Source organism: Callospermophilus lateralis, chromosome 10 (assembly GCF_048772815.1).
Source record: "Callospermophilus lateralis isolate mCalLat2 chromosome 10, mCalLat2.hap1, whole genome shotgun sequence".
Classification (NCBI taxonomy): domain Eukaryota; kingdom Metazoa; phylum Chordata; class Mammalia; order Rodentia; family Sciuridae; genus Callospermophilus; species Callospermophilus lateralis.
Window position 1 is genome coordinate 55,904,357 of NC_135314.1, and position 26,040 is coordinate 55,930,396.

At 46.0% G+C, this 26,040-nt stretch overlaps 1 protein-coding gene across 1 annotated transcript in view; it reads right to left on the bottom strand.

Annotated features, from left to right (window-relative positions):
- Pdia5 (protein disulfide isomerase family A member 5) overlaps positions 1-20,211 on the bottom strand; it is a 90,020-nt gene extending 69,809 nt beyond the window's left edge. Inside the window, exon 1 of the mRNA XM_076868153.1 lies at positions 20,114-20,211. Coding sequence (XP_076724268.1) covers positions 20,114-20,158 — 45 coding nt within the window. The 5' untranslated portion in view covers positions 20,159-20,211. The remainder of the gene's footprint in view (positions 1-20,113) is intronic.
- Positions 20,212-26,040: the final 5,829 nt, after the last annotated feature.

Consider the following 26,040-nt stretch of genomic DNA (forward strand, 5'->3'; position numbering starts at 1 on the left):
ATTAAACAAGCCACTTTCCAGCCAGCCACCAAAGCCTCTAACCCAATGTTTACCATGACACAGTAGAGAATTTAAGCTCCACAGGAAATACACTGAGCAAATTGACTTTGCCTGAAACCTATTACCAGTCATGAAGCTGGGCTGACAGGGGGCACTCCCTGCAGTCTGCCTGCTGGTCTCTATGAAGGGTCTGTCTCCCCACCCTCACCTCCACTCCCATGATTAAGAGCTCTAGAGGGCAGGGTCCACGGAAAACCCTCAGGAAATGTTTGTCCAGCTTAATAAACATGACAAATCACATCCATTAACACACTGACCTGCAGAGGTCTCCTACCAAGAGTAGGTCAGAAAGAAGGTGAGTACAAGACAGATCTCAGGAGCCCTGGAAGGGACCACAGAACCTGGAAAGACCAACACACAGTGAGGGTCGGGGTTGGAGCCAGTGAAAGAGCAGGGGGCTGGCCTGGGAGCCCATGGTCTGGGCAGGAAGCAGGTGGGAACATGGCTGGCCAGTCAACAAAGGGGTGCAGGAATGAGTGTGGGACTGTATAGACTCATCAAGCCACTGGGCTGGTGGTATAAGGACCAGCTGGGCAGCTACCCCAGTGGAGAAAAAAGGGTCAATCCAAATGCCACGGAGGGACAAACTACAGATTCAATGACTGCTCACAGGTAAGTGAGGAAGAAAGATGAGAAGCCCAAATGCCTCTGAGGAATCTGGGCTAGGAGTCCGGAACCCATAACTAAAGATGGGAGAGTGGGAACAGTAGCTGAGGAGGCTTTTCTTTTGGGGTAAGGCTCAAGGTGGAGACGTGTGAGCAAGAAGGCACCCAAAGAGGGTGAGCCACAGAATGACTGAAGTCTCCATGGGTGGGCCAGAGGAGTAGACAACCAAGAGGGAGGTGGGAAGGGGTGCTCAGACCCCACCTGGCAGGAGACACAGGAAAGGCAGGCCAGGCTGAGTGGTGAGGGGCTCGGAGGGGGCCCAAGGCTTAGCAAGGTCCCCAGGACATCTGGGAGAATTTCAGATGGGGAGGGTTTGGTAGCAGGCTGCTGAGCAGTCACATCCAGTGTAAGAGCTAGAGACAAAGGAGGGGTGAGAAGGCCCAGCAGGGTCAGGAAGAGGGGCTGTCTCCTCCAAGACTGAGCCCGCAGGCATTCCTGGGCACAAAAGAAGGAGGATTTGCCTAGAGAAGCAGGATTTGAAGGTCTGTAAGGGAGAGGGGAAAACAATGGGGATAGCAAGATCCAGGCAGCATCCAGGAAGACGTGATCCAAAGAGCTCAGATGTGAGGCCTCAGATTCTGAGGTGGGGAGGGATGACAGGCCCTCTGTCCCCCTCAGACAGACCTCATCCTAGCCGGCAACCTCAGAGGTGGGCAAGAGGGAGGCACTTCCTCCCTCCCTATAAGCCCAAGGGGACTTCCTCAGGCCACTTAACATTCCCGGTTCTCCACTCCCGCCTGCTTAACCTTTCAGCGTGCACGCTCCTTCCTTTCCAGGAGATGCAGCTCCAGTGAGCCTGGATGGCCAGCCCAGGGCCTTCCTGCAGACTCCATAAGTCACAACCCACAAACCTCAGTAACAACAATGACTAGAGCTACAATAACAACATTAATGATGCAAAGACTGTCTGTTCTTTTGTCGCACCCTCTGGGGAAAGCGCGGTATTGGACAGGTGCTCCCAGCCAGCCTGCTTGCCTGTGTTTGGCAGGCTCTTCACATTCGAAGTCAGAGGCTCTAGAGGTGGAGAAAAAGGCTCCCCTTTGTTCACCATGCAAACTTGTCTGACTACACCAGTCACTGCCTGCTTCCTGCTCATCAGCCCTCCAATTTACCTTGGGGCTGAGCTGCCCCCACTGGCTGAGCTGAGACTCATAAAACATCTCCACAGTGCAGCAGGTCAAACACTGCAGAGGACCCTTTCCCCCTTTTCTGCTGCCAGGGGAACAGAGGCCCCAAGGCCAGGTCCTGCTTGTATCAGAAAACCAGCCCTCGACCCCATTACAGTATCAGATCCCCAATCTGTCACAGCACTAGCACCCTTCCCTCCCCCACTCTAGGCCCCTTCCACCATCTTCCTGCCTCCATCAAAGTACAAGGCTCTCTTCAGAGCCCAGGAAGCACCCCGCATGCCTACATGTTGGTCCAATGGTAGCATTCCTTCCTCCTGTACCAGGTATCTGTCCGTCTCCAGCCACCCAGCTTGCATGTCTCTAAGCTCTGCCTTCCTCGTCTCCCTTTGCCGTCTCCCAGACACTGTGGAAAGTGCACTGACTTTGAAGTTGGACAGACCTGGGTGAACCTAGGTGTCACCATTTATAGTATGATGACCTCAGGCTTGTGACAGACCTCTGAGTTCCATCTATAGCCGGAGGACAGAGAGGATACCACCAATGCCTACCTGGAGGATTGGCACAGGATTAAATGAGGAGGGAAAAGGACACGACGATCCTAACATAATGCTCAGCACACGGAAGAACATAATAATTAAATATCTTTATGACTACTATTAGTAAGCAAGGACAACAGAAAAGCAGGACCACCTCTTCCTCTCTAGGGCCCTGCCTGCAATCAGGCAAAACAGCAGGTCCAGGCAGGAAGGAGCACACACGTACGCACATTTAGCACCAAAGAGCCTGGTGGCGTCAGCCAACTGCACAGCGACCCAGATCCAGAGGTCGCCCAGCACATTTGGAGTGTGCTTTCCAGGAATCACGTGCATTGGCTCTTTGACCCCTCATCATAGCCCAGAGAGTGGGTGCTCACCTCTCTACAGATAAGGAGACAGAGGCTCTGAGGTTACAGTACCAGGGTCTCACAGTAAGCGAGCAGAAGAGACCACCAGCTCCTGCCTAGGTAGGTCCTGTCCTCATAACCAGGAGAAGCCCAGCTCTCCCAGAACCATGGCAAGGAGGTCCCCAGGGGAATTTACACTAAACCTGTTTGGGGCAAGCCCAGAGGATCCTGGGGTCTGCCAGGGGCCTCAGGGACAAAGCATTAAGATCCTACATGTGGAAATTTCTCCAGATCTGAACCCAGAGACCAAGTCCAGGAATGGGTACTCTTTCCTTTCCACCTCGCCCTGGCCTCATGCCCACTCCCAAATTGTGCACACGGCACACACTCTTCCATCAGCCGAATGAGCTGGCTACCCACCCACCATCACCACCAGACTTAAAGAGTCGTACAATTGTGGAGAATAATCAGGGAGAACAGCCCATGCACGTTACACCCTCCGCTTTAAAAAGCTCCGTCTCCGGGGCGTGTGCCAGCGCCCTCATATTCGCTGTAACCAGCAAAGCCGTCTGTCATTATAGATTTACTTTCTGCTGCAGATCCTGAAGCCAGAGACAGTTAATTACATAAAAGTGGCTTGCTAACAAAGGAAGATTTGGGGACAGAAATTTAACATTTAGGAGAAGGGGTGGAGGTGGGCAGCAACTCGACCTTTTTAGTGCTCTGTCACCTGAAAAAAAGATACCCTTCTCATGCTGGGAGCTGTGAAGAAACTGGTTTAATTTAGTTTAACCCACATTTTGCTCAAAATAGCTTTGAAATGTCAGACTCTAAAAGTCTAGAAGCTGAAGAAGCTAGTGGTGAAGGGACTCTAGGAAAAGGTTAAAACAGATGAGGTCTGAACCCGAAGTCAGAGGACTTGAGCTACATGAGAACTTAGAGCTCAGGATTTGGAGAGAGAGCAATGTACTTGGAGTCAAACCCAAGTTTAATTCTGACCTTGATAGTTACTGGCTTCAACTTTGGACCAGTCATCTCTCCTTGAAATCTTGGTTTCCTCCTTTGGAAAATGGGGGTGCTCAAAGTGACTTCCAAAGTTTCTTTCCCACTGTGACTTCTGGGACACTTGACTTGAAGGCTACCAGAGGTGACAGCATCTTGTGAAGAAGCTACTGATTCCCTGGGCATGTGGCTACCCACAATAAAAGCCTCACTTCTCAGTCTCCCTTGGAGCAAGTGTGGCCACATGGCAAAATTCCAGTCCCTGGAATGTAGGCCCAGGTGTTCATGGTCACTTTTAGAAACTCTCCCTAATAGACATCTGATATGAGTCTTCTTAGTCCCTTCCTTCCTCCTCCTGCTGGAATTTAGACAAGACAGCCAAAACTCAAGAAGCCACCTTGAGACCATGAGAAGGACTTACTAAAGATGTGGAGTTAACAACAGAGAAAGACTGTCTCCCCAACACCACACAGGGACACACTGGCCCAGCAACATCCCTTCTATAGGAGTAAAATAAATAGTCTTTTTAAGGCACTATTATTCTGGATCTTCTGGCCCATATACAGATAGATTAGAATACCTACTCAAACAAAAGCCTTAACTAGAAAGAAATATTAACATCTGTTTCAGTGGGGATACTTCAAAGTGCCTAAGGCATCAAATCTTGCATTATACTTTAGATAAATTGTTTATAAGGAAGGAGACAGAGAGACTGACAAGGGATTGATCTGCCCTGTGTTCCTCCCAAGTCTCCAGGTTTTCCCTGACCCTATTATTATCAGGTATCTTGGCCATTTTCATAATAGCTACCCACAAATGTCAAGACAATCAACTCTCCAGTCTCCCTACCTCAGCCTTTTTCTATTAAAGGGACCCTCCAGGAGACTCAGGCCAGGATGTCTCTTGCAAGTGAATGCTTTTGAGTTGGGCTGATTGGTTTCCCTATATAGAAATCCTCTCACAGGTCATCTTCAGATGAGCCAAGGACTCAAAATCACCTGAGATGGCTAGACTCAGTTGGACCCAGAAGGCTGTGGGATCTGGATATGTTAATACTTATAAATCCACATCCTCTGTCCTACCCATTTCATCTTGGACAGCTCCAATCACTAAGATGTTTAAATTCCTCCACTTCCCACACCAACTATCAGGCAATCCCACTCTAAAGATGGCAAATACATCCCCTTGTAGGACCCTCCAGGTGAAATACCCCAAGCCCTCACACATGAGATCTCAAATCCCTCTCCAGCCTGAAGGATCTTCCCTAGATAATGCCATCTCCAAGACCCCAGAGCTCATTCCACTGCTGGTGAACAACGTTACCACTTGAAAAGAGTAATGGGCTACACTGTACTATAATTTATCTTTGGAAATAAATACCAATGCTCTCATAATTCAAAATCCAGGAAATTAATCTCAACACATATCTTCACTGGTGGGCTACAGTTTCAAAATTAAAAAAAAAGATTAAGAAGCACCATTAGTTGATCTCTTAAAATATGGGGTCCAACGGCCATATACTGTGGCAAACACATAAACTACACAATTCTTTTGGAAAGCTAATTGACATAATGCATCAGGTATCTTGAAAATATTTATACTCTTTGATTTTATAATTCCACTTCTGGGAATCTGCCTTGAGGAAATTAGCAGAAGTTCTGACACAGAAATGACTCATACAACCCTATTTGGAAGAGTCAAGACCTGTAAACAACCCCAATGTCCATCAGCAGAGGAATGGTTATACAAAGTGGAAAATAATACAGACATGCTTTCAAAGATGGTGCAATGCAAAAGATATTTGCCTTAATGTTAAATTTTTGAAAAGCAGAATTCAAAATACACATGGTATGACCACAACCATAAGCAAACAAAATTACACTTGGGAAAAAAACTGGTAAGGGAAAAAAATGCAAGGTTTTGTCCTTGGATATATAGTCTTTCCCTTTCTCTAATCTTCCAACTTGCCATAATAAGTATCCAATTTAAATATATAAATAGCAGCCAAGTGGCTACTGTTGTGGAAACAACAGTCTCAAAGTATCTCCCCACAGAAAATACAACTTTACAGTGGATAAACAGGGCAGAAACCCCCTCAACTAAAGGGCCAACGTTACCACCACCAGTGATGGGTCAAATTGACATGCCTCCTGCTATAATGCACCGAATGGAAAAAACCATCAAAAACCAAACTGAGAAAAATTCTTCAAAAATGTCATGGCCACAAAAGACTAAGCACTGTTCCAAGTTAAATGCAACTAAAGAACAACAACTAAATGCAATGTGTGATTTGAACTGAGTACTGAATCTGTAGAGTCCCTCTGTATCTGTGGATTCCTCATCTATATATTCAACCAACTTTGGATGGAAAACAAATTTTGATTTTCATCTATATTGAACAGGAATACTTATTTTTCTTATTACGATTCCTAAACAGTATAACTTAACAACTATTTACAAAGCATTTTCAACTGAACCAGGCATTACCAGTGAGCTAGAGATGATGATGTCATAAAGTGTGTGTGTAGCTTTTAGGCAAGTACTGCACCATCTTATTTAAGGAACCTGGGCATCCATGAACTTTGTTATCTGTAGGGGTTCCTGGAACCAATCCCCCAAAGATACCGAGGGGCCATTGTACTACCTTCCTGATTTTAACTGCTGTAGTGTGGTTATGAAAGCATGTCCCTGCACTTTAGGAAATACAGTCAGGCATCATTTAACCTACAGGAATCAGTTCTAGGAAGTACAAACCATCACTGAACAAAACATGTGCACAAGACTGTACTGAAGTATTCAGGGGGCAAAGGATATTATATGTAAACATTACATATGTAGGGGAAGAACACGATCAAACAGATGTGATAAAATACTAAGGAGATTTGAGAATCCTTTGTATTTTTCTTGCACCTCTTCTATAAGTCTGGCACTATTTCCAAACAAGAGGGGATGAATGTTGAGAGCCACAATCTAGTTGGAATGATGACTGGCATTTTGCTAGAGGGAATGGTTGAAAGGTGACCCTGCTCTGGGATTAGGGCAGATCCTGCTGGGACAGAGGTGAGGCAAAGAACCTCACCCCCCCACTGGTACCAAGGCCAAATTGGAGGGCCAATTAGGGCGGATCCTGCTGCCTCGGAGCCACTACTTTGGAGTTCCTGTGCAGTTCTAGTGGGGAGAATTGGCACCCGGAGCCGGTGGAGGGAGTGTATTCCTGGGAAGTATGTGTAGAGTGCCGGTGAGAGTTGGGGAATAAAGAGTTGCTGTTTGAACCTACAAGGTTTTGTGGCGGCTCGGTTATTTTGTGCCCAGACAGACTGCGGCAGATGAAAACAAAAAACTTGTCCAACAAAAGTAAGAAAAAAAGAGATGCTCAGAACCCAACACTGTCCCTGCCTATTCCTAAGCCTTCTGATATGTCTCTGTCCAGTAAGTGCTCAGTGGTGGCACTTTCCCACATGAGCTTAGAGCTTTTTTACAGAAACTATTACATAGAATCTGCAAAATGCTTTATATGCAACATACACCCCGCAAATACTTGTAGAATGGCTTTGACGATAAAGATGCACAAAAGAACATTAATTTTAAAATATGAGTAAATTATGCTCCTTAAAAGTCAAATTTTAAGCAAGTCATCAACTTCACGGCTAAGCACCACTCTTCACCAGAAGTAAAGGCCTCAGAGCAAGTCAAGATTGGAGACTTCATCAACCACACTTCCAAATGCTCAAGTGTCTACCTGGCAGCCTTCAAAATAAGCACCACGAGTCCCCAAATAGTGACACTCCGTGTGTGTGTGGGGGGGGGGGGGACTCCTGGCTAGCTGCACTTGGGAAAGTTAACTATGCTTATTAAAGGGGTAAATGGCTAGGCATGGTGGCGCATGCCTGTAATCTCAGTAACTCAGGAAGATAAAGCAGAGGGAGCACAAAGTCGAGGCCAGCTTCAGCAACTTAGTAAGATGTCATCTCAAAATAAAAAAATCAAAAGGTCTGGGATGTAGTTCAGTGGTAAAAGCAGCCCTTGGGTTCAACCCGCAGCACCACCCCCAGAGAGGGGAACGTGCAGCGGGGAAAGCATTGGAATAGAAGAATCCAAGAGAAGATTCTTTCATTCCAAAATTCAGGACCTATGGATTAGCCCATTATGACCAGAACAACAGTGTGACCCACAATGAGCTAAGCAGTTCACATGATTTTCTAATTTAATTACCTTAACAAGCATAAGAAATACTTTATTATACCCATTTTATAAAGAGACAGTTAAGGATTTTGCTGTATTATTAAGCTTTTTGTCACTATTACAAAATACTTGAGATAATTAACTCCAAGAGAAAAGGTTTCTTTTAGCTCACGGTTTTGAAGGTTCTGATCAGGTAGACCCACCACCTCGGGTGAGGGAGCCTGATGACCAGAGAAGGAAGTGGGAGGCAGATTTTATGGACAGAAATCAAAAGAGAATGAAGGAGGAGCCACACAAGAGCCCTCTCATGGGCAGGGCCCAAGTGATCTACTTCCTTCCACTAGAGCTGAGCTCCCAAAGGGTTCACCCCCTGCCAAGAGTGCCACAGGGTGGCAACCAAATCTTCCACTCAAGGTCAAAACTACACCCCTTGGTCAAGGTCACAGAGGGAGTAAGTGAGCTGTGATTCAGAACCAAATTGGACAGACCCCAGTGCCCAAGCTGAAGCATAAAGAAGACAGATTCCTATAGACACACCTCACTATTTGTTCCCATAAATAAGGCTGACTGCATTTCTTACACACGTGAAGTATCCCTAATCTAAAAATCCAAAATCCTAAAAGCTCCAAAATCCAAAACTTTTTGAATGTTGACATGAGCTCAAGCGGAAAATTCCACATCAGAGTCAAAATGCAAGTATGCCAAAAATAAGGTATGAAGTTACCTTCAGGCCACATGTAATGAAAGGTATACAAAAGATAAATGGATTCTATGTTTAGACTTAGGTCCCATCACCAGGATATCACATTATGTGTCTATGCAAATATTCCAAAATTCAAAAAAATCTAAAATCTAACACTTCCAGTTGCAAGCATTTTGGATTAGGAATAGCAACCTACATTTTGCTTTCTTTAAAAAAATAACACCTTAGGGGCTGGGATTGTGACTCAGAGGTAGAGTGCTCACCTAGCACGGGAGGGATCCACCTAGCATGGGAGGGACCCGGGTTCGATCCTCAGCACCACATAAAAATAAAGGCATTGTGTTGTGTCCATCTACACCTAAAAAATAAATTTAAAAAAAAATAACACTTAGCTGGATGCGATGGTACGTGCCTGTAATCCCAGCTATTGGGAAGGCTGAGGCAGGAAGATAGCAAGTTAGAGGTCAGGCGGGGCAACTTATCAAGACTCTGTCTCAAAATAAAAAAAATAAAATAAAAAGAGCTGGAGATGAAGCTGAGAGGTAGAATGCCCGGGGTTTAATCCCCAGTACTAAAAGATAAGAACAACAAGAAGAAAGCACACTTTATATTTAGGGCTCCACAGTGCAGTCTCCCTCTCCCCCCATGTCCCCCACAGCACAAATGTGGCTGTCAACAGGGACAAGTCAGGGGCAGTACAATTGATCCGAGAGCTTATAAAAACAGGGTTCTTATCCTGAAATTGCAACTGCAGTGCATTTAACCAAGACTTAAGTCCCTGAAGCTTTTAATGTTTTGGAAAACCTCTTTTAGAGCCAAGAGGGCTTTGGGTGGCTGCCAACCCGGTGTGCCAGGCCTGTTAACGAGGAAGAACTGGTAGAGGGAACATTGAATTAGGCAGCAGGGAGGAGGAAGAGCAGGTGAATTCCCACTCCGGAAATCCAACTCTGCCTCAAATCTCTGCTAATTGATAAGAAAATAACAACTCCCTCCCCTTCATGACCCACAGTGCACAGCCGCGCTTTGAGGCACATTATCACCATCGGTCCTCTAAAGGAGAGGGTTTACCATGATTTCACCCTTCAGGTCACAACCCAAGAGCAGTCATAAAACCAATCCATTGGGTGACACCAGCATCTTTTTAAAATGACATTAAACAGCAAACACAGTGTGTAGCATAGGTAGCAAGACTAAGCATTTAGGGGAAGCTTTATATCTGTTGTATTTATTTATATATACTGGACTGTATTTTAAAATGTACAACTGTTCTTGCAGGAGTCACAGTAAAAATGTTTGCAAAACTGCTATAAACAACCAGCGTGGGAGGTGGTACTACTCCCACTGTAGATATGTGAAAACTGAGGCTCAAGGCAGTTAAGAGACTCGCCTCGGGTCAAGCCAAGGCGTATGGCCAGGGCCCCAACAGACTCCTGAGAGCACAGATGCGATGCTCTTCTCTATGCACCCCGTGAAGAGTCACAGATATTGCTCAAGCTCTCTCCCTCCCCTAGGGCTCCATCCTAGACAAAGCCGAGAAGCCAAGTCTGCTTTCCCTTCCAACCTGTGATTGAGTGTGACCAATGGCAAAGAGCCACGGGGATGACCTGATCCTCCTTCCTCTGCTACCTGCAGTCCCCCAAGTCCCTTCAGCAAAAACAGCATGTGCTCAGGCCACGTGACACCAGAGCAGGTGTTGTGCAAGGGGAACATGTGGCACACCACTCGGGGCAGAGCAGCACTGTGCCCGGCTAAACACTCTCCACCATGCAAAGCTAATGTTGTTACCGGCTACAGCTTGGATCTGGATGTACCCCAGAGGCCCATGTGTTACAGGTGTGGTGGCCAGCCAGTGGTGCCTTGGGCAGGGGGTGGAACCTTCAGGAGACAGGATCTACTGGAAGGAAGTTAGATCCCTGGGGCATGCCCTTGAAGGGGATATTGCAACCCCAGCCCCCTCTTATCTGACTTAGCTACCTGATTGCCCTGAGGTGAACAGGTTTCCTCCACCACATGCTCCTGCCAAGACGTCCTGGGCCACCACAGGACCCGAGCAATGGGGCAAAGCAAGCATGGACCGAAACCCATGAAACTGAGAGCCAAAAAAAACCTTTCCTCCTTTTAAGTTGACTATCACAGGTATTTTGTTATAGCCATGGAAACCTGACTAAAACATGACATTATAAATTTCTGTAGCCAAACCGCAGCTCTAAATATAGGCCTTTTGGTAATATAGATTCCTGGGCTACCTTCTTGAGAATATCAACCCACATGTCTGGAGGGTCATATATATTCTTAAAGTGGTTTTTATCCACAGCCAGGCTGGAGAAATTCTATCACTTACCCACCCTTTAATAACCTCTCTGGACCCCACATCACTCTCCACTCCATTCACAGGCAGAATTTTCTACCACCTCACCTGCATCCATTGCTCATCCCTTTGAAATCTGCACCCTCTCACCACACCAGATCAGCTCTTGTGCTTGACCTCTTAGACCAGGCAGGACATTCTTGGTCTCTCTCTACCTCTCTGGTCATCCTCTCTGTTTTCTTCACACACCCTCCTCTCCCTTAGCCCTTTGCATGCTGCTGTTCCTCAGCCCTCCCTCACACCTCCTCTTCCTGCCCTACACTCTCCCAAGGAGGTCTCACCCACTCTCCTAAGCAGCACTCTCCTAATGTCTCCAGCCTTGATCTCTTTTGAGTGACACACCCGCACATCCTGCTCACTCAGCAGTTCTGACTCCAGAGTCAAGAATAAGTCCAACGCCAAAAACCTAATTCCCATAAAAATAGACACTGAGCACACATCAAAGTTAATATTTAACTCATTGATTAGGGACCCAATGCCAGGCGTGGGCATGGGTGTAATCCCAGTGGCAGGATTGCGAGTTCAAAGCCAGCCTCAGCAAGTTAGCAAGGCCCTAATCAACTCAGTGAGACCCTGTCTCATATGTATAGTAAAAAAAAAGAAAATATGGGCTGGGGATTTATCTCAGTTGGTAAAGCGTCTGCCTTGCATGCACAAGGCCATGGGCTCAATCCCCAGCACCAAAAAAAAAAAAAAAATAGAATAAAATAAAGGTATTGTGTCCATCTAAAATTAGAAATTTTTTTTTAAAAAAGCAAATATTATTTTATCACAAAATTGCTGTTTATCTATTTCATATATATATATATATATATATATATATATATATATGAGACAGAGTCTCGCTAAGTTGATATATATATATATATATATATATATATATATATATGTATATATATGGCTGGGGATGTGACTCAGAAGTTAAGTGCCCCAAGGTTCAATCCCTGGTACAAAAACAAACAAAAAAAGACCCACTAAAATGACAAAGCTTGGTCAAAAAAAGATATATGGGGAAAAAAAGCTTTTAAAAATACTTTTAAAAAGAGGATATAAGGAAGTAATACACATATAGCCAATGAGGGGAGGGAGGAAAGAATACTGAGTTAATACAGAAACCAAACTGGCTACTGTCCTTCAGGACAATAACTGTTGGGTTTCTCTTCTCTATCAAACAGGAACCATTCACATCCTACTTAACACTACAGTGTGTGGGTCCTAAAGAAAAACAAACATCACCCAGGGTACCAGATGGGCCTCAGGTGGGCTTCTTACACACTGCCCCAGTATTGCATTAAAAGGTTACAAAGTCATCTCTTATTTTCAAGTTTTAATCCTTTTTCTTTGCAGTGGAATCTATGAAGTTGGGTGGAAAGAAGTTACATCTTTATTTTCACCAACCTCTGACTGAAATCCAGCTTTTATTATGAATGTATTTATGAATGTTTGAATGCTTTCGGCATGTTTGAAGTAGGTGGCACATTACAGTGGCAATTACCAGCAGTGTCTGACTTTGCCACCAACAGAAATCACCTTTTCTAATCACGTCCTAATTGGTGCAGATATCCTGAAATACTGTTCATGTACATCGGTGCTTAAAATTACAGAAGATACCTACACTGAAATTAGATCTTCTTGTCTGATTCATCAATTAAAAAAAGCAAATATTGCCAGGCACAGTGGCGCATGCCAGTAATCCCAGTGACCTAGGAGTCAGAGGCAGGAGGATGGCGAATTCAAAGCCAGCCAGCCTCAGCGAAAAGCGAGGTTCTAAGCGACTCAGTGAGACCCTGTCTCTAAATAAAATACAAAACAGGGCTGAGGATGTGGCTCAGTGGTTAAGTGCCCCTGAGTTCAATTTCTGGTACTGGTCTCCCCCAAAAAAGCAAGTATTTTTTGATCACAAAGTTGCTATCATATTATTCAAGATGTATTCTATTTCAACAGAACTGTTTCCTTTGTAAGTCTATATGTTCTGATTTATACATTTAAAAGCTGTTCTAAGAGAGGGCCCATAAGTTCTCAGAGAAGGCTGTCCTGAAGCCCTGCATCAGGCAAGGGATCCCTGATACACATTTTCTTACTACCTTATACTTTCTTTCCAGCACCTACTGTGTGAATGAAATCATTAATCAGTGGCTCTCCCACTAAGCCACTGGGAAGAGGGACAGTATCGATCTTATTTATCATTATTTCCCCAATACCTTAGTGTGGGGACTGGCTCACAGGAAACATGCATTTGGAAAAGAAGTGTCTGTTGAATGGGCACACCTGTGACACACACTGGATGTCAAGGCTGGTCCACAGGCCTCTGATGTGGGGCACCATAATACTCTGGCCAGAACACAGCAAAATGAGGCCCCTGACCACAGCAAACCCACTGGCCCCTGGGCACTCTCACCTACTTGGCTCTAGCCCCGCCCACAAATGGTCTCAGATGCTGGGTCACCTGGTTGCTTGAACCCCACTTGTAACTCTCCATCTGGATCTTCCATAGCACCTTCCAACAGGGACTAAAGGACCTGCTCACTCATTCATGACACCAAGGAGCTGGAGGAATTGCAGGATTCTTTGGTGGGAATGGATACTCCCCCCACTGCCCTGGCAAGCTATAATGAATTAGAAATTGCACATACAACTGGGACCTCAGTGTGACTTTGAGGAATAAAAAGACACAAAAAGGCTATTCTAACATCATGCCATCTGAGTGTCGTTAACCCCCCACTGCATGATTGCAAAGCTAACAGTGAGAAGCGCTCACAGACTGGTATGTAGCATAGGGAGGTCAGAGGGGACAGCAAACTAGAGCTACTGGGGAGGATGAAGCCAGTCCATGTCTATCTGGCTGCCCCTCCTGCACTGCAGCCATCAGGAGCTAACCAACAAATTGCAGGGACACTCCAGGAAAACAGCTGCCAGCATGGCTACTTAAACATTCAAGTGAGCCACGGTGTGTCCCAGCCTATTCCTCTACGCCTTCACCTTCAAGGCCACACACACCTCCAATCTTGTCAAATGATCTCTTACTCCCGACCTCTGTCCAACCCTCTCTGGGGTCAGAGGACTTAACCAGCTCACCGCACCAAGTTAACAGAGGACACAACACTACCTTGACGTGAACTATGTAGAAATGCCTTGTAAACTCTAAGGTAAGGCCCTCTACAAATGTAACAGGTTTTACAAAATTCTGGACAGCACAGCAAACAGGCAGCCAGAGGCTCCAGCCCATGCTGCAGAATGGGTCGGCCCACCAGCGGTGAGCACTGCTGCTCCTTCCCTCTCTCACTGGGGCCTGAGATGCAGGGAGGGTGGGTAGCACATAAAGTAGGGAGATTCAGGCAATGTGAAAGAACTTAAGCCTTCATGATACGTAATGCGTCTGTTTCCAGCCTGTTGTCACTTAGCTTCAAAACCTACCACAAGCACTAAGCAAGACAAGAAAGCCCACAGAGCAGACCACAAAGCCAGGGTGAAACCCTCCAGGGACTGGTGCGGTTAGCATCTCTGTTCTCAAGAGAGCATCCACTTTCAGGAGGAAGCAGAGAAAAAACACAGTGCACTTAAATCCTTAGCCCCTCTGCATTTGACTCCAAGTGTCTCTACAGGGGCCAGGGGAGAGGGAGCAAGGCAAGCCAAGAGCAGGCCCAAGGGCCTCAGTGGAGCAACCCAGCACCATAGGACCCCCTGTATGGCATCAATGTCACACCCCCACCCTGGCCTGCCATTGCCCACCAACCCCTCTTCACTGACCTTCCATCACTTCGTATTTAACAGCCTGCAATGGCTGCTGAGGCTCCACTGGCCAGGCAATTTCCCACACCAAGCACTGTGCTGCGAACCTGTGTTATTTCTGATCCTTTCAACTCTGCAAGATGGATATTATTATCACCACTTACCAACAAGAAAAGTGAGGCAGGGCCCAAGGCCACAGAGCTCCCGAGCTAGGTCTAGCTGGCTAAAAGCCCGTTCTTTCCACCATGTCACACTTGACTCTATCTTGTGGATAACAGGGAGAAAAGCAAAAGGATGAAAGTGTATTCTGGAAAAGTAACCCAGCCTCTCCCCTCCAACCCAACCCAACCCAGCATGAGGCCTGATTGATGTTGTTATTAAAAGGGCGGCTTTGATCACATCTCTTCATCACCTACAGAATCCAGTCCCCAGGGCTTTGCCGGGCATTTAAGCTTCTTTATGACCCATCACCAGATTCAAAGCCTGGTCTCTCCCTCCTTGGGTCTCAGTCTTGGAGGCTTCCTTCCCTGCCTGCCTCATTCATTCTTTCTCTCTCTCACACACACACACACACCTATGCACCAGGCCTAGGCTAGATGCTAGGGACATGTCAGCCAGACAGGAGGATCCACACTCTGGTCACAGGGCTGGGAGTCTGCCTTTCTCATGAGGCCAGCTCCCAACTCATTATTTCATGCAGCCCTCTCTGGTCACTCGGTGCCCACTGCCTGGCCCTGGCCCAAATCCCCAGCAGTCGGTACTTGTCACGCGGATGGCACTCAGCCACAGCTCCACCTGATGCACTGGCTCTGTTTTAAGACTTCCTCCTTAATGTGTTTATTTCTGTGGGAAAAGTGCACTCCAGGTTCCAAACAGCATTATAAATGGCAATAAGGTCCCCAGGCCAGCCCACAAAAGCCTATTAAATATATAATGGTCCCAGAGAAGTACAGAATCTGAGTGAGTGTACCTTAAAAGCTCTGCAGGAGACAACGGGGCAAACATCTGTCTCCCCTACCTCCACCCACTGTCCCCTAGGGTCTGAGCTTCAAGTCACCATCAGGGGCAAAGCAGGGGAACAGGCGGGAGATGGGGGACTGAGAGGACAGGAGTGGGAAGAAGCCAATTTACAATGTAGCAGGTCTGGCTCTACTCCAGCTCTGCCCTTGCTAAGTGGGTGGCTGTGAATCTCATCCCTCTGGGAGCCTCATCATTCCCTCATAAAATATGAGGGCTGGAGTGGGTATAGCTCAGTGGTGGAGCACTTGCCCAGCATTGGCAAGGCCCTGGTTTCCATCCCCAGCACTAGAAAATAAAACAAAATAAAATAAAAGGGTTGAATGAGAGCAGTTCTCAGACTTTTGAATCTCAGGCTATATATATATATATATCTCCTGAGTACTAGGGATAGAACACAGGGGCACCACATCCCCAGCTGTTTAGCTTTGAGACAAAGTCTCACTAGGTTGCTAAGACTGGCCTCAAACTTGCAATCCTCCTGTTTCAGCCTCCTAAGTACAGGTATGCATCACCATGCCTAGCTTAAAATATATTTTTAAATAAAATATACATCATACACACCTGAAAATAAATGTTACTAAGGGCTTTTTAAAAGGAAATCACAGTATGCTATCAGCAGTTTCATTTTTCAAAAAAAAAACCACAACAACAACACTAGAAACACCCCCACCAAAATAGGGACATCAAGTCAGAAAAAATAGCAGACAAGTTTTTTAACTTAAAATATTTGGATTCGGAGAAAAAAAAATACCAGCAAGAACATTCACTGTAGTTATTTGTCCAATCTGTCTGTGGATCAGTGAAAACTTGATCATAGCATAGCTGCTGTCGTTGGCTTGATGTCCGAGAACCACTGAATTACGGAGGGTGCTCCAGCCCTGACAGGATACCTCTCCATCCTGTGGACTGGATAGAGACTGGATTGCAATCCACAGGCACGCTTCCAGGAAAGGGAGCACTGCAGGGAGGAGCAGAGCTGATGTCACTCACAGGGCTCCATGGGACAGAACAGCCTCCACCACAGGAGCTCCCAAAGGCAGAGATACGTGACCTGGGAGCTCTGGGGCTAGCTTGTCTCAGGTGTTGACAGTGCCACTCTCAACTCCAGTATGTTTCTGGGAGGTTAAAGGAAGATCTCCAAGGAGAGCTTTTTATAAAATCTTTAACTTATCTGATTATAAACTAATACATATTCACAGGGAAAATATATGAAAAGCAGAAGCGAAGAAGTAAGTGAAAGTCATCCACCACTCCACCTTCAACAATAATAATTGTTAACATTTGGAGCACAGCTAATTCTTCACACATGGAACATCGGCCACCTTGGGATCTGGTTTTATATCCTGCTTTTCCGGTAATTACACTTGGGCATTTTTCCACACGTTTAGATACTCTTCATCAACAGCTTAACACATTTTAACAATAATCAATACATTTATTTATAAGCACTGCAATGGGCTGAATGTTTGTAGCCCCTCAAAATTCACACTGAAATCCTAACCCCTACTGTGACAGTATTAGGAGGTGGGGCCTTGGGAAAGTGATTAGGCCAAGAGGGTAGAGCCCTCATCAGGGAGATGAGTGCTCTTGGAAAAGGGACCCAAGAGAGCTCACCAGTCTTCTTTGTGTCACGTGAGGATGCAAACAGAAGTCAGCAGTCTGCGGCCAGGAAGACCACCCCTAACCCTGAACCCAACCATGCTGGCACCCTGGTCTCAGACTCCCAGCCTCTAGAATCGTGAGAAATAGATTTCTACTATTTATAAACCACTCAGGCTATGGTATATTTGTTATGGTGGCCCAAAATGACAAAGACAAATGCCACTTTCCATAATATGAACAGGGTCAGAAGTACATACCTGTACTGCTGTTGTTGAGCATTTAAGTCACTTCCATATTTTTGCTATAATGTGGTGGGTGTACATCCCTGAACACAAATCCCTGCAGACTCCTTTATACAGTAGTCCCCCTTGCCCAAGGGGGATAGTCCCATGACCCCCATGGATGTCTGAAACCACAGACAGTACCAAACCTTACTTACCTATACTGTTTTTTCCTATGAGCACATACCTATAATAAAGTTTAATTTACAAATTAAGCACAGTAAGAGAGTAACAGCATTAACTAATTATAACATTTACAACTATACTGTGATAAAGTTATGTGAATCTAGTCTCTCACTCAAAATAATGTACTGTACTCTCCCCTTCTTGTTGACTGCAGGTAACTGAAACTGCAGGAAGTGAATCCAAGGATGGGAGGAGACCACTGTTCTTCTTTATATTCCTTGGGTCTCGGCCCAGTGTTGTGCCCATATCAGTCCTCAGCAAATACCCAGTGAACAAAGAAACCCAATCTGCTCCCAGGGACTCAGGAAGCCCTTATCTGATCCACATAGCATTCAAATTTACAGAGGCCCAGCCCAGTGTCCAGTAGCCACTCACCACTGTCCCTATAGGTTCCCTCCAACTTGTACCTGCTAAGCCAACTCTTGTTTTAGGGAAAAGAAAAGATATACATTGTTTGCTCAGGACTCCCAGATTCTAGTGCTCTCACAAACCTTCCTACTCTTCCACATGGCCCAGAGGAGGACACTGCAGGCCTCCACTGCCTAGCTAACTACAGCACCCACTCCCTACAGATGCTGCTCAGCCCACCATCATGACAGACTGACCTCCCTCTAAATTAATATATGCCTCCCATTCAATGGAAGCTACCAGCAGTTAGTTAGGGTATTCGCACCTGCTCTTCTCTTTTTTACTCACAGGACTAACACCCAGCCCAGCCTAGGGCAACACCAGAGGGCAGGCACCATGTATATTTTGTTCCCTACCCAAAATCCAACCCTATGCCAAGCAATGTGGTTGACAAATAAAAATAAATGTTTGCTGAATGAAACTTCAGATTCCCAAGCTCTCCATTTTCACAAGAAGAGAAGAAGGGAAGATGGCAGAACCCCCTGAAAGAATCTTAGGGCAAAGACCTGATGGATGTCAGGGAGGAGTTGGCCCCATCCTCTGCTCAGTCCGGCCTGGCTTGGAGACCTCCAGGGAACTGATGGCAGAGATATGCAACACACCCAGATGCAGTGAAGAGACAGTGAAGAGCCTCACTCCAGCCTGGTTCTATTCTGAAAGGAGAATGGAGACCTCACAGCAGAGTTTTCTTCCCCACCGTCTTCGGACAATCAGAAAATGCTGGACCACTTGTCACTGGTGATCCCAGACAGACAAGTTATTGGAAAATGGAAATGTTTAAGCCAACAGTTTTTCTTCTCCCATTTCCCACTATCCTTGCCACACCCAAAAAGAAAAAAAAAAAAAAAAAACTGCAAAATCTGAGTTCCAGGAGCTGGAGATTCCCTGGAACTTCAGGACAAAAGGGAGCCAGGATGGTACTAACATGAGAGAGATAAGAAGTTCTAGAAAAGTTGTGGAAGGCCACTCATCCCATCACACACCCACAGCAACACCAAGAGCCAAACCCAGGTCCTCAGCTGGCCCGGGCACACCCATTCCGACCTCTCCCAGGGACGCCCAGAGGACCCCTTATTAGAGCAGATTCCTCTCGCCCTTCCCAGCACCCTGACCCACCCATCCTCTATTCCTGTGTGATTTTTGCAGTTTCCTTCTCTGACTTCTCATGCCACCCTCCCGATAACCTTGTATATATATATGTGCGAGGGGGGGGGGCGGCGGGGTGGGCGGTGTCTTGACTGTCCCCGTCTCATGGGTTAAAAACTAAGATACTTTAAGTGACCTGCCACTCCAAGCTACAGCTAGAAAGTACTGCTGGAGCCAACATTGGATAGATGTCGGAGAACTCCCCGGGGTTGGCGACTCCACCCAGACCGGTGGGGCAGAACCTGGTGGCTAGCCGCAGTTTCCTAGCCGTTTGGGGTCGAAACCAAGAACGAGGGTGGCTCTAAAACAAGGTTTCCTGTGTGCAGGTGGAAAGCACCCTCAACCCACGCTGCACTCACACCGGTGCAGAGCCGGAGTCTGGGGCGAGGGGCATCCCCCGGCCCACCTGAGTCCCGCCCTAGCTGGGGGCGACCCCTGACCTGCGCCCTAGCAAAGTTATGCCGTGTAGCAGGCACCTCGCTACAGCCTAGCGCTCCAGGGCTGCCGCTGGCCCCGGTGCCAGCGAGCGCTCGCAGGGGACGGAACCCGGACAACTCGCTCTCTCCGGCGCGGCCACTGGGTGCCCGCCTGCCTGCCTGCCACGCACGCCCCGACCTGGGTGCCCGGAGGCAGCTCCCGCGCGCCCCGGGGAGGGCCGGGAGCTGGGAACGCGGACCGGCAAGCCCGGCTAGCTGGGCGCACGTGTCGGCCCGGCCCCCCGCTCGCACCCTCGCCCCGCAGCCTTACCCAGATCGCCAGCAGCAGCCCCCACGCCGGCCTGGCCCGTGCCATCCCCGCCGCTACCCGCCGCCGCCTCCTGTCTCCACTCTGGCTTCCACGCCCGCCCGCGAGCTCCGCCGCCGCCAAGAGCCACGGCCACTTCCCAACCACTCCCCGCCTCCCAGTTCCCGGTGCCACGTCTGCCAAAGCATGCGCACCAGGCTGGGAGGGGTGGCCGGGAGAAGGGCTTGCTGGGACTTGTAGTTTGCGACCTCGCAGAGCATTCAGGCGAGTGGACTTTCCGCAGCCAGGTAGTAGCTTGAGTGAATGCGAAAAAGGAAGGACTTACGGGAAGCAATTAGTTTGGGCGGGGGCGGAGGGGCTGTTAGTCTGTCCATCAGCATACAGAAATAAGGGCTTTTATTTTGTGGGAGTTTTCTTTCCTCCTATTTTAAAGATTAGGAATCAGCCCAGAGAATTTAAGTCATTTGATCCAGATCACACAGCTTGTAAATGGCAAAGTCCAGTGCTTCTTGGGGAGGATAGAAAAAACCCTCATCCCTGCCTCCCAGGCTCCCACCTATCGTTTCTTTTTCCCTCAGAAAAACTTTATCGAGCTGTTGGAACCCGGTTTGATCCACACTCTTTATATATACACTCAAAAGAATTGAAGACTGGCATTCAAACAAACGCTTGTACATCAGTGTTCATAAGAGCACTTTTTACAATAGCCAAAAGGTAGAAACAATCCAAATGTCCTCAAGGGACAAATGGATAAACAAAATGTGGTATATTGATACATTGGAAAAGTGTTCACTCATTAAAAGGAATGAAGAATGAATACATGCTACCATGTAGACAAATCTCAAAAACATTATGCTAATAAAAAGCCAGAAACAAAAGCTCACACATAATGAATGATTACACTTATATAAAACATCCAGAATAGATAAATGATAAAGACAGAAAACAGATTAGTGGTTGCTGTGGTGGAAGGAGGAAACAAGAAGAGACTGCTTACTGAATTCAGGGGACACCTTTTGGGAGTGATGAAAAATTTTGGACCTAGACAGAGGTAATGGTTGCATAACATTGTGAGTGTACTAAATGTCACTTTACACGTTAAAATGATTGTACACGTTAAAATGATTAATTAATGTTATCTGTTACCTTAATTTAAAATATTTAAAAAGAAAACATCATTTATTTTTTTCAAAAAAAAACATATTTATTTACTTTAGTGGTGCTGGGGACTGAATCTAGGGCCTTGCACATGCTAGGCAAGCACTCTGGCACTAAGCTACCCCTCAACCCTTTTTGTTTTTTATTTTTTGGAGAAAGAGTCTTGTTGGCCTGCCCACTCTGGCCTCAAATTTTCGATCCTCCTGCCTCAACCTCTTGAGTAGCTGGGACTATAGGCATGTGCCACAATCCCCAATTGAAAAAAAAAAAATCTGTTTGTTGGACACCTACTATGTCCAAAAGATTGAGATATATAATAGTTAGATGGATGAAAGAATTGCACAGAGGTTTTTAGAGTATAACTGAAAGTCCCTTGCCCTCCATCTAGAGGTTCAAAGCCAAAACTTAGATGTTAAAACTTGACTCAACCCCTCTTCTCAATATGCCCATCCTATCCCTCATTGTGTCCCAGTAGTTCTACCTCCAAAATATATCTCTCCTGTTACCTCCTTTAAATCACTTACATGACTCACCTAGGCCACAGTGAGAGTCTTCTAAAGAAGGTGCCTGCTTCTTCCCTATGTGATAAGTCAGTTGGATTTTTCTGGTCACTCCCCAGAAGCCCTCCAATAGCTTCCCATTGTCCTTAGAATAAAATCCAATATCCTACTGTGACCTGCAGCTGTGCATGGTCTGGGCCCCTGCCCTCTAGACCTCCCCTTCTGCCTCACCCCCACCCTGGGCCCCTCAGCTCCAGTTATACACATCATCTTTTCCTGGCCCCTCCCTTCCCTGGAGCAGCTCCACTTCAGGGCTTAAACTGTTCCTATTCTCCCTTTCCTTAACCTGATCCGTGCTTTCTAATCCATGGGAGCTCTTCTTTCTGACCTTCCTTAAGAGAGGCCCTTCAGAACAACCCATCTAGAGGCACTTTCACCCTTCTCACCTAAACTCCTTATTCCCTAGCTCGGGTTTTGTTGATTATTTGTCCAGCACTTAACCACAATCTGCAAGTATAGTCAGCCTTCTGTGTCTGAATCCACACCTGTGGATTCTACCAACTCTAGACTGAAAACATTAAAAAAAAAAGTGTCTGTGCTGAACAGGTACAGGCATTTTTCTTGTTATTAATCCCTAAACAATATAGCATAACAACTATTTATATAATATTCACATTCTTTAGATATTATCTGTAATAGAGAGATACCTACGTTATATGTAAATACTATGCCATTTTATATAAGGAATTTGAGCATCCATGGATTTTGGTATCTGTGAGTATTCCTGGAGTTAATCCCCAGCAGATACCAAATGTGTTAGTCGACTTTGTAAGGCTATGATGAAAATACGTGACAAGAACAACTTAGAGGAGGGAAAGTTTATTTGGAGATCATGGTCTCAGAGGCCTGAGTCCACCTTGGGTTCATTGATCTGGGTCCAAGGTGAGGCAGAACATCATGGCCCAAGGGCAGGGTGGAGGAAAGCAGCTGACCTCATGGTATCCAGAAAGCAGAGAAAGAAGGGGTCACAGGGAAGACAACCCTTATATGATATATCCCCAGTGACCCACCTCCACCAGCTGCACCCATCTGCCTATAGTTACCACTCAGTCAGTCCAGTCAAACTAGGATAGACTGATTACAGCTCTCACCATTCAATTATTTTACCTCTGAACATTTCCGCATTAACACAGGAGTTTTTGGGGGGATACCTATATTCAAGCCATAATACTAAGGGACAAATGTGCTTATGTAGTTGTCATGTTTGTTGTCTGTTGTTCCATATACATATACATTTTTTTCTGTGCTGCCCACCACCTCACTTTCAGAGCCTAGTGCAGGACCTGAGCCACAGGTGGTTCCCAATTCTGCTTTAGATGAATGACTGAGTGAAGTAATGTGTTGGGGGATTTCAGAAATTCCTAAAGCAGGATGGGGACAAGGCTTCCTCGGCATGCTCTGCAACCTCAAGCTCATGATCCACATATGGAAAAGCGAGGCTTGCACCTCTTCTCTGGGGGTCTGTTTCTCATCTGCAAAATTAAGCAACTGATTAGGATATAGAAAAACTGGAACCCTCACATATTGCTGATGGGAGTGCAAATTGGTTCAACTGCTTTGGACAACTCTACATGTACAAAACACATTTTAAAATGTCCATAGCAGCTCAATTCATAGAAGCTGTTATGGGCTGAATTGTATCCTTCAAAATTCATACATTGAAGTCCCAGCCACAAGCAGAATGTGACTGCATTTAGAGGCTTTAAAGAGATAATTAAGGTTCAATGAGGTCCTTTATAAATATAAAAGATTAGATCACATACATAGGGAAAAGGCCATGTGAAGACTTGGAGAGATGATTCTCTAAGCCAAGACGCAAGGTCCTCAAAGAAACCAACCCTGTCAACACCTTTATTTTGACTTCCAGACCCCAGAATCATGAGGGAAAAAAAATGTTTTTTTCTGATGTTTAAGCCACCCAATCTGTGTTACTCTCTCTTATGGCAGCCCCAGCAAACTTGTAAAATAGCTCAAATTGGAAGCAACCCAAATGTCCTTGAACAGAAGAATAGATAAATAAAACAGCATATTCTGTAATAAAAAAGAACAAAGTACTGATCCATGTAACAGCCTGGATGAAACTCAGATTGTTATGAAGTTCAGCGAAAGTAGCCAGACCCAAAGGAATATGACCACATGATTCCATTTTTTTTTTTTTTTTTGAGGTTCAAGAGCAGGAAAGGGTGTCCTAGGATGAAAGAAGAAAAGGAGATGGAAGAGTGGGGGAGAAGAAGCCAGTGTTCTGGATACTGGAAATGTTCTATATCTTGATTAAATGATCCATACATGATTGTCTCCATGTGTAAATGTGAGTTTATTAATCAAGCTGAATTAATTATTTGCACGGCATGCTAAGACTTAAGTTACTCTGTGTAACTCATGCAGTAGCTCAGCTTTTAAAAAGACTAAACAGGGAAGGGCAGGGTCAATCACTTCTGTTCAGAATTGCTTATGACTCCAGGATATTCTGAATCCAAGATTGGCTAAAAGCCCCTGGTCAAGGAGGCTCAAACTCAGACAAAAAATCTAACAGGCGCAGTGGCGCATGCCTGTAATCCCAGTGGGTCCAGAGGCTGAGGCAGGAAGATTGTAAATTCAAAGCCAGCCTCAGCAACTTAGTGAGGCTTTCAACAACTTAGCAAGACCCTGTCTCTAAATAAAATATAAAAATGGACTGGACTGTGGATGTGGCTCAGTGGTTAAGTGCCCCTGGGTTCAATCCCTGGTACCAAAAAAAAAAAAAAAAAAAAAAAAAAAAAACCTACTGCTAAAAGGGGGAGAGAGTTGATGAGAGGAAGAAAAGAAAGAAACGATGTACCTGTCAGCTAGGGAACTAAGGACAAGGGACTGGGAGGGAGAAGTAAAAATTGCCAAGAAAACAGGCCATTTCATTCTGCAATTGAAACAAGCTAAAATGCAATTTATGGCCCTTCCGGGAATGTTGAACAATTCTAAGCTTCACTCTCCTTGAAATATTAGGAGGAGAGCACAGGGCAAGTGCCGTCTCTCCTCCATTACAGCCCTCAATGGGAGCCATCCATTCTCCAGATGCAGCCGGAGGGGCCAGGCCAGAGAAACTTCCGTCCTGTGGTGTATTGTGCATAGTGAAGCACCTTACATTTGTGTTGCCAGTCCCCTCCATCATTGCAGCTGGGATGGGGACTAGCACAATGACCGTTTTCTGACATTCCAGCAGGATGGGAATTAGCTCAGAACAACCAAAAAATAGTGAGGCAAGAAGCCAGACACAAAAGAGTCTGTTCTGTGCAACTCCATGTGTATGTAAGGTTCACAAGGAGGAGAAGGGGATGAGACCCTTGGGGGAAGTGTGTGAGGAGTTGCTGGAAGGGGTTTCTTGGGGTGCTGATGAGGCTCAGTTTCACCCTCTGAGTCAGGGTACTTGGGTTTGTTCACACTGTGAAAACTCATCACACACACTCACGGATTATGCTATACATGTTATTTTTCAATAAGAGTTGCAATTTTTTTAAAAAGAGGAGAGATGAGATTGGGGGGAAAGAATAGTTGGCTCTGAATAAAGAAGGTGAAAAGAGGAGAATCCAAAAAAGGAACAATTTGAATCACTGGACAGACCTTACATCTGGGTGAAGGGCTAGCAAAGACCATGATGCTGGTCATGCTCAGAATTCCCTGTGCTGCCTCACAAGCCTTTGCCTCCGCTGGCCATGTCTGCAGGCGTGTCCGTTCCGCTCTCACTCCTTGGCTTGGCTGATATCGGCTCCTCCTGGGGCTTCGCTCTTCCAAAAGCCTCTTCTGACACTCATCCTCCCACTAACACTCCACCAGCCCAGGGCTGAGCATCCCTCTCTGAGTTCTGTGCACAATTTCCCGTGAAGAGCAGGGTCCTTCAGAACACAGGCTATGAGAGATTCATAGAGATGCAAAGTACAGAGTGGTTTCCAAGGGCTGGAGGAAGGGCAAATGGGGAGTTATTGTTCAATAGGTGCAGAATTTCTGAAAGGGATGATGAAAATTCTGGAGGTGGACAGTGGTAATGGTTGTGAACATTGTGAATGTTGTTGATGCCTCTGAACTGTAACTTAACATAATTAAAAATAGAGAACAGTCTTTTCAATAAATGATGCTGTGAAAATAGGATATCTATGTGCAAAGAATGAAATCAGATTCTACTTTGTGCCATGTACAAGATGCATCAAAGACCTTAATAGCTAAAACTATACAACCCTTAAG